The sequence below is a fragment of the Astyanax mexicanus genome, unplaced genomic scaffold (assembly GCF_023375975.1).
Source record: "Astyanax mexicanus isolate ESR-SI-001 unplaced genomic scaffold, AstMex3_surface scaffold_44, whole genome shotgun sequence".
NCBI classification, from domain to species: domain Eukaryota; kingdom Metazoa; phylum Chordata; class Actinopteri; order Characiformes; family Acestrorhamphidae; genus Astyanax; species Astyanax mexicanus.
Window position 1 is genome coordinate 414044 of NW_026040054.1, and position 16869 is coordinate 430912.

The 16869-nt window shown below is 39.2% G+C and overlaps 1 protein-coding gene across 16 annotated transcripts in view; it reads right to left on the bottom strand.

Annotated features, from left to right (window-relative positions):
• LOC125795227 (deleted in malignant brain tumors 1 protein-like) overlaps positions 1-16869 on the bottom strand; it is a 36515-nt gene that overhangs the window by 8086 nt on the left and 11560 nt on the right. For 10 of the 16 annotated variants that reach the window (XM_049473719.1, XM_049473718.1, XM_049473716.1 and 7 more), the window contains exons 9-15: positions 10231-10489; positions 10061-10129; positions 8708-9016; positions 8530-8595; positions 8065-8223; positions 7843-7935; positions 6978-7028 (exon numbers count right to left, since the gene is read on the bottom strand). In XM_049473719.1, the coding sequence (XP_049329676.1) occupies positions 7015-7028; positions 7843-7935; positions 8065-8223; positions 8530-8595; positions 8708-9016; positions 10061-10129; positions 10231-10489 (969 nt within the window). In that variant the 3' untranslated portion in view covers positions 6978-7014. Of the gene's footprint in view, positions 1-5720; positions 7936-8064; positions 8224-8529; positions 8596-8707; positions 9017-10060; positions 10130-10230; positions 10490-10696; positions 10800-11223; positions 11545-11855; positions 11948-13115; positions 13419-13510; positions 13820-14070; positions 14374-15246; positions 15538-15633; positions 15830-16869 lie in introns of those variants that run through there. The other 6 variants (XM_049473724.1, XM_049473722.1, XM_049473707.1 and 3 more) reach the window with 6 other exon arrangements.

Below are 16869 nucleotides of genomic sequence, written 5' to 3' on the forward strand. Positions count from 1 at the left end.
GAAAGAGAAAGCAGATGATTAGGACAGGGTTTATATTTGCTGGATAAGCTGTAAGAGGAAGAAAATTGTAATGAGACATTACTCAAAAGCTTGAGCAAATAGAAATGTTTTGAGTCTAGATTTAAAGATTGAGAGTGTGTCTGAGTCCCGTATATTAATAGGGAGGCTATTCCAAAGTTGGGGAGCTTTATAAAAGAACGCTCTTCCTCCTGCATAGTTTTTTCTAATGCGCGGGACTAATAACAGGCCAGCGTCTTGGGAGCGGAGTGAACGCGGCGGATTGTAAGGAGTAAGGAGTTCCTGTAGATAATGCGGGGCCAGACCATTAAGGGATTTATACGTCAGGAGAAGTATTTTATAATCTATACGAAATCTAACAGGTAGCCAATGTAGGGATGAAAGAATAGGTGTAATGTGATCGAACTTTCTAGCTCTGGTAAGCACTCTTGCGGCTGCATTCTGAACTAGCTGGAGTTTATGGAGTAATTTATGTGGACTTCCAGCCAACAACGCGTTGCAGTAGTCCAGCCTGGAGGTTATGAATGCATGTACCAGCTTCTCAGCATCTTCCAGAGAGAGTATACTGCGGATTTTAGCTATATTTCTTAAGTGGAAGAATGCAATTTTGACTATGCTACATATGTGAGCATCAAACGAAAGAATTGGGTCAAAGATGACCCCAAGGTTTCTCACAGTTTTACCAGGTATAATTAAGTGACCGTCTATGTCTACAGTATTAACATTTATGTTTATCAATATTAGGACCTAATAGAAGGACCTCAGTTTTATCAGAATTAAGTAAGAGAAAGTTGTGTGTCATCCAATTTTTAATGTCTTTAATACAGTCTGTTATTTGATTTGTACAGAGCTCCTCGTTGGGTTTAGCAGATATGTAAAGTTGCGTGTCATCAGCATAGCAGTGAAAGTTAATACCATGCCTACGGATAATTTTACCCAGTGGTAGCATATAAAGAGTAAAGAGTAATGGAGTCAGGATTGATCCTTGAGGGACACCATATTTTACTCTAGACTGATAAGAGCATTCGTTATTTAAGTAAACACACTGGAATCGATCTCTCAGATAAGATCTGAACCAGGTGAGGGCTGATCCTTTAATTCCTATAAGATTTTCTAACCTATCAAGTAGAATAGCGTGATCTATGGTGTCAAAGGCAGCACTTACATCTAGCAGTACAAGGATGGCATTACTGCCCCTATCAAGAGCTGAAAGTAAATCATTAGTTACTCTAAGTAGAGTTGTTTCAGTACTATGGTTTTGTCTAAATCCAGATTGAAAAAACTCATGCATACTATTACTTTGTAGATACAAGCGCAGCTGGTTAAACACAATTTTTTCTAGGATTTTGGCTATAAAGGAAAGATTAGAAATTGGTCTATAATTAGCAAGCTCGCGGGGGTCCAGATTTGGCTTTTTGATAATGGGCTTAATGACCGCCAAGTTAAGAGAATTGGGTACGTAGCCCATGCAAGGGATGAATTTACTATTTCTAGTAATGATTTTCCCACCTTTGGCAGTGCCTGTTTCAATAATTGTGTGGGTACTGGATCTAATATACATGATGTTGATTTTGATGAGTTAATTACACTAAGTAAATCTTTTTCTGTAACCGGGCTGAAACACTCTAGGTGTGTCTCAGAGCTGGAGCAGCATTCATCGATATCTATAAGTAAATTTTGGGGGTGATACTGAATTTTTTGTCTAATGCTATTAATTTTATCATCAAAGAACTTCATGAAATCATTACTATTAATGTCGACAGGGATAACGGAGCTAGTTTGTTTTTGACTGCCGGTGAGTTTAGCCACAGTAGTGAAAAGGAATCTAGGATTGTCTCTATTTTTCTCAATAAGCGATGAAATATACTGGGATTTTGTTTTAATTAGGGCTTTTTTGTAGTCTGTGAGACTATGCTGCCATGCTAGCCGGAAACATTCTAGTTTTGTGTGTCGCCATTTACGTTCAAAGTTACGAGCGGTTTGTTTTAATGTACGTGTGTGGTCATTATACCACGGTGCTAGCTTTTTATCCCTGATTTGTTTTATTTTTGTCGGCGCTACGCGGTCAAGGTTAGAGCGGAGCACAGTTTGTAGATTTTCTGTTTTGTGCTCGAGATCATGCTCATAGGACGGAAGGGAGATGGTTAAGTCGGGGAGTTTATTTACAAATTCATTAGCAATTGCGGTTGTTATTTTACGCTTGCTGATATAGCGGGGCGGGAGGAGGATATTTTGATTAAAAACTATTTCAAACATAATTAGATAATGATCGGATATTGAGTCATGTTGAGAAAGAGTAACTATATTCTCAGCCTCAATACCCAGTGTCAAAACTAAGTCTAATGTATGACTACATCGGTGAGTGGGGCCAATTACATTTTGTTTAAAGCCTAGAGCATCTAAAACTGATTTAAATGCAATTTTTAGTGGATCCTGGTCCTTTTCAAAGTGGATATTAAAGTCTCCAACAATTATGATCTTATCAGAAAGAAGAATTACTGCTGCTAGAAAGTCAGCAAATTCACTAATAAAATTTGAGTATGGTCCAGGAGGACGATACAGTGTTATAAGCAGAAACGAATGCTGCGTTTTGGAAGCAGGAGACGGGCCTGCTACTTTAAGACTAAGAACTTCAAACGACTTAGCATCCAATTGTGAGTTTTGAGATATACCTAACATTGAGTCATAGATTGTGGCAACACCACCGCCACGACCAGAGCTGCGTGGGTAACTGAAATAGCTAAAACCTGGGGGGGTAGACTCATTTAAAGCGATATATTCATCAGGTTTAATCCAGGTTTCACACAGACATAGTGCATTAAGGTGATTATCAGTAATAATATCATTAACAATAACTGATTTTGGTGCTAGCGATCTTATATTTAATAGCCCTAGTTTCATACGGACGCTGCTGGTACTCTGAGAGACGGATGCTGTTGTTTTAATTTTAATAAGATTATTAAAACAGATTTTCTGAGTTTTTCGGTTTCGAGCGACACGGGGGACAGACACAGTCTCAATCCTACCAGGTAAAATGCACTTGTATCTGAAAAAGGCACATAATTAAAACTCACAGCCTTATGCACAGGAAAGTGGCAAGATAACTCATTAGAACAATGTATATTACTAAACTGCCCATTACTTAGACCACTAACCTGGCCGGTATGACTGGTTAGGGCCAGTCAGTCCCGGCGTAGCACCGCCTCAATGTTACCAGAGAGGACGGTGGATCCCAGGCGGCTGGGGTGAAGCCCGTCTCGGTGGAAGAGGGCTGGACGTTCCCGAAAACTCTCCCAGTTGTCCACGTAGCCAACTCCACTAGCAGAGCACCAGTCCCGCAGCCAGCAGTGGAGAGCGTAGAGGCGGCTGAACGGCTGGCTCCCGCGGCGGTAGGTGGGCATCGGACCAGAGATGAGGCGGGCGCGGGTCAGTCTGCGAGCGGTGTCCAGAAGAGTGCGAAAGTGCTCCTTCAGGACCTCACTGCGCCGGGCGGACGTGTCGTTGGTACCCACATGCAGGATGACGGTGCCGGGGTCCCCGCGATGCCGAACCACCGTAGGAAGCCGCCGGGCGACGTCCAGGACCCGAGCTCCTGGAAAACACGACACTGCAGCATTACTCTTAGCGTTAGACACCTTTAAATGGCTAACAATGGAATCTCCGACAATGAGGGTACTGCCCTTATCTGTTTTCCTCGGGGCTGGGGGAGGTGAAGGAGGCGACGGCGACGAGCTGAGGACCTCAAACCGGTTTGCGGAGGCAAAATCCGGCTGAGAAGGTAGGGGGGAAACCCGCTTTCCTCGGCCGCGCTGCCGCTCCCAGGCCCCTCCCGGAGCGGGGGTGAAGCAAACGACCGCCGGGGTCCGCCGCGCCGGCATCACCGGGTTGGAGACGGCCGCGAAGGCGGCGTCGCGGGATTCCTCCAGCCTCGTCCTCTGCCTGTGGAGCTCCGACTGCCTCTCGAGCAGGCGGTGGATCTGCTGATCCAGACGGACGAGCTCCTCGCTGAGTGTCAGGAGAGCACGATCCTCCGCACACGCCATTACATCGAAGTAAGCACAAAACACACAAAAAAACGGCAAAAATCGATAAATAACACAAAAATAATGGCTACCTGAGGGATTTTATAAGTTTAGGAAGGTTATAAGACGGTTAAAAGTTAATAAGTAGTAGAAAACGTAAACAAATAGCTAAAACAGAGAGGAGCTAAACAAACAGCAAGCAGGTACGCAGACCGGAAGTTGCGTCACTCACCGCGTCACTCAGTCAGTCTCTCAGTAATTCAACAATATTGTTATCGTGGTTATTTTTTTATAATATTATTACTATTAGTAATAATAGTTGTATAACAAGCATATTCATAACCAATAGACAAAGTTTCTGAAGTAAAGGGCATAAGGCCACCTTTATCATGATGATCCTGTTTGGATTTAATTTGTTCTGCACCCACAACAGTGAGCGTATGGATGTGTCTTTGTTTTATTTATATGTATTTATTTTAGTTTCTTGACCTTTTGTTTTGCACTACAGTTACGCTATTTATTTTCAATTTGATTGCACATTGAAGTTGATACTTTCTTCTGAATGTAATTTTTTTAATGTTAATTTTGCTCTTAATGTAATATCTATGTTGCAGAAGTTCATACTTATTTTTTGTATTATGTTATTTGTAATGTGATTTATATATATAAATCACATTACAAATAACATAAGAAAAGTCTCCCGTTTTTTTTACAAGTGTTGTAAAATATATATAAATAACAAATATTGAAATATGTAACTAAATGTTGGGTTTATTATACGATATCGTATAATAAACCCAACATTTAGTTACATATTTCAATATTTGTTATTTATATATATTTTCTGAAATATATTACACTCACGGGCAGCTCTTCTCTCTCTCTCTCTCTCTCTCTCCCTTCACACACACACACGCGCTTTCCTGCTCTGCCCCTCCCCCTACCCCAATCACAAGCCCAGCACAGAACAGAACAGAACAGTGAATTCACAGTGAACAGAATATAAAAGCAGCTTCGCTACAATATAGCTAATTGTTAAGAATTTAAAGATTAGGCTCCTGAAAGCCAGTAATGTTGACCCTGCTAAAAAGTCCAGCTCAAAATCAGAAGAAAACATTCCCTATACTCCCTATATTTAACGATATAGCCTCCCAGTATAAAGTACGTTTTTTCTGCTTTTGAGATTGATTATTTAGTAGAGAGTGTAAATCTGTACTGCAGTAAAAGTGTGTAGTTTCATAAACTTGGCTCGACCTAAATTTGGCTCACTATCTTTATAGGTCAGTTGCTTTAAAACAAAGTAATGTTAGCATAATGTAATGGAAGTGTGACTATTTTCACTGGGTAAAAGAAGCTTTTTTTTAACACAGGGGGACTAATTTCATCCCTTAATTTAAAACTTCACAGTGCAGTTTACACTACACTGCAAAAAAAAAAACTAGACATAAAATATATGCAAATTAAGACAAATATATGTATTAAGCAAAACAAATCTGCCAATCGGGTAAGCAAAATTTTCTTAGTAAGATTTCTTACAAAAAAGCAATGGCAAAGTCTCAAAATGAGTGAAGTAACACCTAAATCAAGCAAAAAAGTCACTGTTTATGGACACAAGAATCAGAATAACTTGATTGCTGCTTAATTGTGCTTATTTTGAGTTGAAATTACAAATTCTAAGTAAGAATGATTAAGATAATTATCCCTAAAATAAGCAAAATAATCTAACACTTACACAATGCTTAGTAAGACAAAAAGTCTTATCAGAGAAGAAAATAAGATTTATTGCCTTAAATTTAGATAATTTAACTTGCTAAGATTTAGTTTTTTGCAATGTAATGACTGTGAACAACTTATTACAATATAGATAACTAACTACCTATGTAGTTATGTATGCATTAGTATGGTACCTAAGCTGTCAGTCCTCTGCTATTCTGAGCACTTCAGAATAAAGATGAATCATATTTGTCAGCAAGTTCTTAGATTTTAAAATGCTATTTTATTATATATACACACACACACACACACACACACACACATATATATCATATACATATATATAATGAGAGTACACCAATTTAGCTGTGAGTAAAGGAGAGATTCTAGTTGAGAAACTGTTAAAATGAAATGTACTTTTAAGAATGTCAATTAGCTGTATTGCCATTTTATCTCAGTTTTGGTTGTCTTTCATTTTTGCATCATCTGAACCTGGGAGTTGTTCTTTAAATTGTCAATATGTCCATACATACACCTTGTTTTAAATAGCTTGTGCTTAATTTAAATGAAACAAAACTTAAAAGCTGGTGTTTTAATAAATATTAGCAATAAATAATACACATCTAAAACAGTAAAACCATAAATGTAATACATACTTTTTATTCGACTAGACTAGGCTTAAATGTTTTGTTGACTAAATGACTAAAGTGTGACAAACAAAAGACTAAAACTAAATTAAAGTCACCTGTCAGAATGAATGATGGACTGTATCTGTACTTAATTTTAAATACTTGTCATTCTTAATTCTCTGTTCTGAACATTTTCATCCAGGCTTGCTTGTTTAAAAAAAATAGTTGTTTTACTAATTCTATTATTTCATCATGATAGTGTGTATCCTGCAGTAAAGTTATTTATTTGGTTACTTTTTTGACATTTCTAGTTTAGTACATTAATTACAAATACAGGCAGTGTATAAAATGGTATGAGAGAAGTGCTGAATCAGGGGTTTGCCCAGGATCCCATACAAGCTAAAAACAGTGTATGTTAATGAGACAAATGTATGAACTATGGAGAACTGTAGATCTTCTTATTTGGATAAACTATTACAGGACTACAGTAACTATGTGAAAGTAAATCTACAGATCTTTCTCTTCTGTAAATTCAGGCCCAGTCCCCGAAGACCCAGCATCTTCAGTGTCCTGGAGCTCAAGCAGCAGCACTTGCCTCTCCACCGTCTCCATCCCCACCCGAAAGAGGAAGATCAGCAGAAGGAGGCTTCCAGGATGTAAAGAGGAGGAGAGGAGAGGGAGAGCAGATCAAAGCTTTGTAAATTGCTTTCTAAATAAGTGTTTTTTTTATTGTTATTGCTTGTGTCTGTGTTTTCTATTTATTTGTTACAAAAAATGTAAATGTGGGTTTGAGGGCCTGATTTAAGTGTCTCCCTATTTCTTCCTTTTTTTCTTCTTTCTTTTCCCTTTTCCCCAAGATCTCATGACCTCTCGCCACAGAAATAACTTTCTGGTCTCAAAAAAGTAAACAGGCACAGTAACATATTTTGATAGTTTGAGGTGCTACACATTTGGTACCTACAGCACATGTGAACCTACAGAAACTCCATGCACAAACAATAAAATAATCCCTGTCAATCATCTTGCATTACTGTTACAGAAACTAAACATCCACAGGGTCTAAAAGTCTAACACTGCCCTCTACTGGAAACTGAAAATACTGGTAGTGCCCTATGATAGTGAATATTAAAGTTGCAATAAAAGAGCAATACATAGAACAATAAAAAGCAAAGAAAACTAAAATTATTGTTAAAAGTTTTTTTATCCAATAGCTTTTATAAATACATTTTATTGAATGAGAAGATACATTATTCAGAACATTATTCAGTGGGAAGAAAAGATTGGTGTAATTTATTAACAAAGGAAGAAAATCTACAAAAAAAAACACTAAATATTTAAACACTAAAATATAACAATATGAAAAGAGAGTTATCTGACAAGTATTTGATTAACTGCTACATTATTTCTGTAAAGACCAGACATGTCTGCTTTGAGAGAAGAAAAAAACATTTTACTCTTACTTTCAGTTGAGACAGTAATTCTTTTAGGGATGAGCCTGGTGTCAATCTCCTCATAGACAGGCTCAGCTGAAGTCTTCCTCCTCTTAGAGATCACTGTGAGAGAGACAGAGAGAAACATGGAGTCAGTTCAGTAGAAGAGAAGACCGATGACAGATTGAAGTACTAATGATGATTATAGAAAGTACAGAAAGTGGATTTTAGATGATCTCTAAATCTCCCTACCTCTCCTGAGCACTCTGTTCTGATAAAACAGCACAACCAGAAGCACTAAGGCCAGGAAGAGCACAGATCCCAGAACCAGGAGAGACACTGGATAGATGGAGGGAACAGCTGGTGGAGGAGTTTGTGGAAGTATGATTCTTCTTGTCTGTGGTTGAGAATCTAAAAAACAAATATACAAAATGTATAGACAATTTATACATGAACACAGTCCTTTTATTGGATGTGAATAATTTTGTGATGAATATTATGGAAGATGACATATGAAATGTCTATAAACACAGAATGATCTAGACAGACTGGTGCAAAGCACATACAGACTCTCACTATTGTTACTTTCTATCCTTCCCAAAAACATTACAATTATTAAATGATGGAAACCAAATGTGTGTGACCAACATTATGATCAACAATAGTTACCGAAGTTGCTATCAAGCCTGTTTACAATGGAGAAAAGTGGTCCCTGACCTTGCAAGACAAAATGTCCCATCTGTCCTCTTTTATTATTTAAAGGCAAAGTATGATACAGGAAGCCTAGTGAGTGAGCATAAAATAACAATGTGATGTAAGTATTTTTCTCAAGCATGTGTAAAGTTTCTGTAACAGTTAGGAGGCAAATATATTCAGTTGTGTCTGTTCCTCTGACCTCCACAAGTGACTCCAGCACTGTGGGAGCAGTCAGTGTGGTTCTTCAGGGAATGAGGACAGTCCCACAGGTGAATCTCATTCCCTCTACACTTCACTCTGTTCATCCAGATAGTTCCTCCACCAGAACCATCAGCAGCTCTTCTATTAGCACTCAGCGCCGGCCCACAACCCAGCTGCCTGCAGATCACCTGAGCATCCCTGATGTCCCACAGATCACCACATACAGACCCCCATGTTTTATTATGATACACCTGCAGCCATCCAGAACAGCTTCCTACTCCTCCCCTCAGCCTCAGAGGAATGTGCTCTACAAACACACCACAGAGGGGAAAAAATGATTATCCATCAAAGTCTTACAAACATTTACAACAGTCGTATATACTGTATGATGAAATATGTTCTTATAGAGATAGAAAAGCATTGTAAGATGAAAAATATATACAAGCAGAAGAGAGCAGGAGAAAAAAAAACAGAAGTAGCCATAGTAAAAAAAAAAAGCACTTACCTTGTTTTACCGTTTTAGTTGAAACAGTTGATTTTTTTAAACTAATATTTTTTTTAAATAAGATATTGCTTCTAATAGAGTGTAGTTTGTCTGTCTTCAGCAAGCTGTCTGTTACACCTGTTATTTCCACCACTAGGGCTGTGCCATATCGTATCAAACGCAAAAAACGATACTATACCCTGAAATATCGTGCCACCCCTAATTATCACTGCAGGGCACCACTGGGGTTGCTGTTTTTATCTGTCCAATATTATTCATTTTACTTTATTATTAATTATATAGATTATATAGAGTGCATTAATAGTATCATGACTTTCTTGATCACTGATGTCTGTTACCATCTGATAAAAAGTCTTGTATTTTTTTATATCGTAGTTTGGGGGGGGTGCCATATCATATGCAAAAACAGAATTAAATTTTTATTTTGTTTCAGTAGTGTATTTTTAAAATAATATCTTTAATTCAGTGTTTTGTCATATCACCAAGAGTACTGTTATCGCGATAAATGCCATGAAACATCGTGATATTGTTTTAGGGCCATATTAGCCACCCCCATCCACCACACCTGTCCTGTCTACACCTGAATTCCTCAGACTTACATAGACACTCTGATGGACTCCATTACCCAGAATCCCTCTCTAAACCTTTGTTAAAAATATCACTGTAGAAGTGTTATCTAAAATATGTTAAAGTGCCAAAAAAATATGCAAACTACAAATAAAACAGTGCGAGCAAAGACAAGAATTGCTTATTAGTGAAAGCATGCTGGCAGAACATGCAGTCAAAAAGAAAGAAAATGTAGTTTATCAAAGACATGATCATTTTGATAATGATAAGTTTTCTTACTTGAGCACGGTCTCTCATGAGGAGATGAATCACACAGCCAATTTGTCAAATCTAGTGTATTTCCATTCTCTGTGGTAGGACAAAAAATCAAATATTATGAAATTCCAATTACAAACTACATTAGTTCTAGCATTCTTTAAAGTCTTTAACACCTCATCATATCTGCCTACCTGAGCAGGTAATGCAAGCAACCTCATTGCGATTATCACACCTGTTCTCCCCCCAGGAAGAAGATGGACAGTGCCACAGAGTGGAGTCATGTTTCCTACATTTTACATTATCCAGCCAGTTAGGAGCTGATTCCACTCTTGCTTTAGACCAAGACTCACTGCCAGTTCTTCCACAGTTCAGCTCTCGACAGATCAATTTTGCCGTTTCATCAGTCATCCCATTTACACACACATTCCCCCAGGTTCCATTATAGTACACCTCCAGATTCCCCTCACAGCCCTCAGTCAGTTTGATCTCTTTAAACTCTGGCGGGAGAAAGATAGCTAGCTAGTTATGCACATTGATTTAAACGTGCAAAAGTTTCTTCTTTAATTATTCAAAATGTACCTCCAGTTGTACATAGATAGGGCATTGGTACTTGATTACAAGATCATTACAAACTGAGCAATTCAAGATACGAAGTACCTGAGCACACGACTCCTACATCATCCTTGTGTCCACATTCATCCTCTCCACACAGCTGATATCTGCAGTTCCACAGAGACGCCTCGTTCCCCTCACACTCCACCTCATTAAGCCAAATGGGTCCAGTTCCAGATCCAAACCGGGCTGGTACTGGTACTGGAGCACTGAGGGCCACTCCACACTGCAGCTGTCTGCAGACCACCTGCGCATCCTCAATATCCCACAATTCATCACTCACTGTCCCCCATGATCCACTGTGGAAAACCTCCAGCCTTCCTGCACAGTCTCCCCCAGAACCAACCAGCCTGATGGAGCTGTGGACTGTGTTAGATGTACCTAAAATTTACACAAATACAAAAGATGTTTTTTTAAAACTCCTTTCACAAGATATGTGTTGTGTATATGTACTCATATTTGCCAAATAATTATTCTCAAATGTTCAAAAATATGGATAATAGAGGCACTTTTGCATGTTATCATACATACAAATAAAATTATACATATATTAACTGTGCAATGCTTACCAGAGCAGGTGATGTAGAGCTGTACCGTGGAGCTGCAGTTAACTGCTTGTGAGCTGCTGCAGTTCCTCAGATGAGCTACACTCCCAGAGCAGTTGAAACCCGTCACACACATGTAGCTGTGTTCAGGACTGGATGAAGAGGAGCTGGAGATGTTGAGTACATAACCATAGCCCAGCTGTCTGCAGACCACAGAGGCCTCAGACTCACTCCAGGAGTCCAGCAGAACTCTCCTCCAGTCCTGCCTGAAGAACACCTCCACTTCCCCCTCACACTCCATCCCTCCAGACAACCGCACTCCTCCCTCATGAGACGCCAGAGAAGAACCTGAAGAGAAAAAAATATATTACTTGGCTTAAAATGAGGGAGTAGTAAACTTTCAGTTATTTATTATACTGCAACTGTAAGATCTCACCACTACAGATAACTCCAGCATACTGTTCATGAGAGCATGCAGTTCGACTCCATGATGAAATGGGACACTTTAACAGGTGTGTTTCGTTTCCCTGACAATCAAACACATCAGCCCAGATCCGGCCACTCCCCTCCCCAAACCAGTCTGACCCCAACACAGCCACAGCACTCCCACACTTCAGCTGAGCACAGAGGACACTGGCAGCTCTCATATCCCAGCTTACATCACACACTGTACCCCACTCACTGAGGTACTGGAGCTCCACTCGACCAGAACAGGAATCTGAGCCGTTCATCAGCCGAGCCTGAGTGTGACCTGAATTAACAGAGGAAAAATAGTAGGCAACAATAATACAATACAATAATAATAAAAAAAATACAGTAATTACAAACTAATTGCTCACAGTTTAGTACTAATCTAAATCTTTTACAAACATACTTCATCATACCAGAGCATCTTAGTCCCACATCCTTGTTGTGAGAGCAGTTGGGAAGGAGATGTCTGGCAGAGGTACATATGAGATTCGTTTCCTCTACACTGAAGCTCCTCTGACCACATCTGACCCTCTGCTCTACCAAAAGCAGCTGCTCCCAGAACCTCCACAGGAGAACCACAGCCCAGCTCCCAGCTGCACACAACCTCTGCATCCTGCTGGTTAAAGTCAGCATCACACACTGGAAGCCAAGAATTCCGATGAAGCTTCTATACTCTCCCAGAGCATGCGTGAGGACCACCAACAAGTCTTCGCTTGTCACCTACAGTATAGTATTTGTGTACATTGATCATCAAAAAACACTGCACCCAGAAGAAAGCATCAGATTACAAGGCTAGTCAGAAGAAAGATGTGCTATGCCATGGCTAAACACATTGACAGGTCAATCCACTAATCCACTAAAAAGTGCTGGATACTGTTGGACCCACGATCAGCACTCTACCACATCGCAAAATCACATTAGTGAAAGCACATTAGGAATGCCACACATCTGACATGTTGCATTACACACTGTATGTGTAGTTCCTTAAATATTACTCATCTTAGTCTAAATGAAATAATTTATTATTCCTCACACTGCCTGTAAATCAATGGTAGACATTAAAAAAAAAAAAACATACTTGTAGTTTTAGATAAAAAAAAATAAGACTTTGTAAGTTTCTTTTAAAATGGTCACCAAAAACAATTCAACATAGTCAAAGTCTAAACATTTTTTCATATGTATAAAACTTTTGCTTTTTGACTTCTCTGCAGCACTCCTTGTAAAATTAAAAAGTCTGGTTAGCCCTCAAGGACATAAATGACAAATCAAATTAAAGGTTTCTTAATGTTTTAATGTCTTAATATCTTTTTTCATAATATTGTGCAATACAGAAATCAATCAAACTGGTGGATTTGTGTCTCCGTCACCTGTCTGTTATCTGAATTTGGTGGATGTGTGTTTTTGTCAGTGTTTTGTGTGAAATTGACAAAAGGAAGTGAAATACCTACCAGAACATGCCAGTCCCACATCATTATCATGGGAGCAGTTGTGTTTGAGTGAAGATGATTTTGGACAGAAGTGAATCTGTGATTCGCTGCCTCTACACTGAAGCTCCTCTGACCACACCGGACCCTCCCCTCTACCAAAAGCAGCTGCTCCCAGAACCTCCACAGGAGAACCACAGCCCAGCTCTCGACACACAACCTCTGCACCCTGCTGGTTAAAGTCAGAATCACACACTGTGACCCAGCTCTCTCCATGAAGAACCTCCACTCTCCCAGAGCAGTGAGAACCTCCAACCAGCCTGACTCCTAGGTATGATCAAAATATAATAAACATTATGCAGTGGGTTAAAAGGTTTTTTGATTACAGAAGTTCATACTAAGTTTTTAGTGTAACTCACTTGAACAGATGACTCCAGCATCTTTAGGATGATTACAGTTATGTTTACCCCATCCTGCTGATTTACAGTTCTTTAGTATGGATTCTGATTCTCTACACTCCACATTATCCATCCAGATTGGTCCTGATCCTGATCCAAAGTAAGCACCACTAAGTGCATCTACAGCCTCTCCACAGCCCAGCTCTCTACACACCACTGCAGCATCTATCATATCCCAGTTACCATCACACACTGTTCCCCACTGTCCTTTATGAAGAACCTCCACTCTCCCAGCACAGCGACTCAAACCATCCACCAACCTCACACTTTCTAAAGAGCAGAAAGAGAAAGATTGAATGCACAACTCAAACATCATTTTGCATCTTTTAAAATCTGGTAAAACTTCATTTTAATGCTATTCACATGTGCTATATTCCAGCATGCACAAATATGGACTATATCAATAAAAGAATTAAGAAGAATATGTTTCATGAAGTACATTATACACTGACCACTAAGAAAAGAACATCTTTTCATCAAGACTCTAAAAAGAAAAAATAAATAAAATATGTAGCTCTCACCAGAACACACCAGTCCCACATCATTATCATGGGAGCAGTTGTGTTTGAGTGAAGATGATTTTGGACAGAAGTGAATCTGAGATTCAGTTCTTCTACACTGAAGCTCCTCTGACCACACCTGACCCTCCCCTCTACCAAAAGCAGCTGCTCCCAGAACCTCCACAGGAGAACCACAGCCCAGCTCTCGACACACAACCTCTGCATCCTGCTGGTCAAAGTCAGCATCACACACTGTGACCCAGCTCTCTCCATGAAGAACCTCCACTCTCCCAGAGCAGCGAGATCTGCCCACCAATCTGACCCCTAAATTAGTTTATAAGAGAAAGAGAACATGTACATTAACATTAACACACAGCATTAAGTACTTGGAAACCTTAAGAAGTTCCACAGGGTTCTACTGTAGGACCGATGAAACTAATATTAGTGAAGAATTGATGACAGTGAAAAACTGCAGTGTGGGCTTACACATGGAGTCAATTAACAGTTTAAGCACTAAACACAAACAATCGTACTAATTAACTGCTTAAAATATATAAAGATAAAAACTCTGGCCATGTACCACTGAACTAAGGTGTAACTGTAATTAACTAAAAAATATTAACGCCTGTTTCTTTGTGAATGGGACTTCTGCATGGAAATCCATTATTTTCTACCAGAAAGGAAAGATTACAAAAATGTATTTCTCCATCATGCCTACAGCAATAGTCTTTCTATAATTAAGTATTGTCTTATAGTGAAAATCACTTTTCATCTCCATATAATAATTTGCTTTTTTAATAATTTGACTTAGTATATCAAGTTATTGCCTACATTTAAGTACTAGTAAGACCCGGTAAGTATTTTGTATGTGCTAGTTCATACAGAGAAATCACACTGTAAGTTATGGGAACTTAAGCTCTAAAACACAGGCTGTATTATAAGTGTTAACTAGGTTTATTACAGCTTATAGTTTTCTTCTATACAGTAATTTGCCACATTATTTTTTAAACGCAAAACCAGGTCTGAGATTGAGCAAACAGTGACTGATCTAGTGGTCTTAACCAAATAAAAGTGGGTTAATATAGGTGAAAGTAGGTCATGATTATGGCAGATTAGGAAGAAATGCTATAATAAATAAATTGTGCACAACTGATATACATTCCAACGACAAGTATTTTAAGATTTAGGAGAGCTCACCTGAACAGATGACTCCAGCAAGTCGATTACAAATTTGTTCCACCCATCCAGCTGATCTACAGTGCTTCACTGAAGACTCTGATCCACTACAGTTCACATCATCCATCCAGGCTGATCTTGGTCCAAACTGAACATTTTTAAATACAGCCTCCCCACAGCCCAGCTCTCTACACACCACTGCAGCATCTCTTATATCCCAGTTTTTACCACACACTGATCTCCATGTTCTGTTATAAAAAACCTCCACTCTCCCAGCACAGCGATGGCCACCATCCACCAACCTCACACTGTCTGTACAACAGAGAGAGAAAGAGAGAGGAAAAGATGTAGAAATCTGAAAAATCAGACTGAATCTCAAAATTAATACATAAGCCATTTAGCTCATACCAGCACACACCAGTCCCACATCATTATCATGGGAGCAGTTGTGTTTGAGTGAAGATGATTTTGGACAGAAGTGAATCTGTGATTCTCTGCCTCTACACTGAAGCTCCTCTAAACACACCTGACCCTCCCCTCTACCAAAAGCAGCTGCTCCCAGAACCTCCACAGGAGAACCACAGCCCAGCTCTCGACACACAACCTCTGCACCCTGCTGGTCAAAGTCAGCATCACACACTGTGACCCAGCTCTCTCCATGAAGAACCTCCACTCTCCCAGAGCAGTGAGATCTGCCCACCAGTCTGACTTCTACAATGTGTTTATAAGAGCAAAGAGAACATGTACGTTAATATTAACACACAGCATTGGGAGGGCTGGGAGGTTAATTTGAATAGAAGGGAATTAAATTATATGGGGCAGTGATTTTTATATTTTGCACTTTTCATTAACTGAAATACAAGGATTTTAAATATATATATATATTATTTCTTAGTTGCTAATTCTAAACCAAAGCATTCAAAACCACCTCTGTAATAATCCATTTATTAAGTGTATGAAAGTGAATTTAGGTTCAGGCTTAAACTTTTCATGTTACAAAGAAGTTTTTTTACAGGGGTGTATATAAAACAACTAACAGTTGTTTAATTAATTCAGTACATTCCAACACAGGCCTCATCACATTTGTTGACATCTCTGTGTAATATGTTTTATTTTTTTGCATCTTACCTGCACAAACAGCACCAGCGTCTTCATCATGATTACATCTCTGTCTACCCCAATCATACGACCTACAGTTCTTCAGTGAAGACTCTGATCCAGCACAGTTAGCATATTCCACCCAGATCAGTCCTGATCCTGATCCAAAGCGAGCTCTCCGTGGTGCATCTATGGCTTCCCCACAGCCCAACTGTCTGTGTGGAGAAAAAAACAAACACACTGATAATCAGAGAATAATTACACTTATACTCAAATAATAATACTCAAACAAGGCTGAAATACATTTAAACCAAATCATGGACATCAAAAGCTCCCATTTAGAGATCATAAGAAATCAGTCACTAATTTGTACTTCTATAGCAATACTAAAATGGGCTGACTGGATGATAGCAAAGTGTAAATCACATGAATGTAAGATCAAAAAGTAAATATATACTTTTCAATTAAATGCCACTTTATGCAACATCATTCAGCATGTCTGGTTTGGTGGGGGATCAGTGATGGTCTGGGGAGGCCTGTAGATGC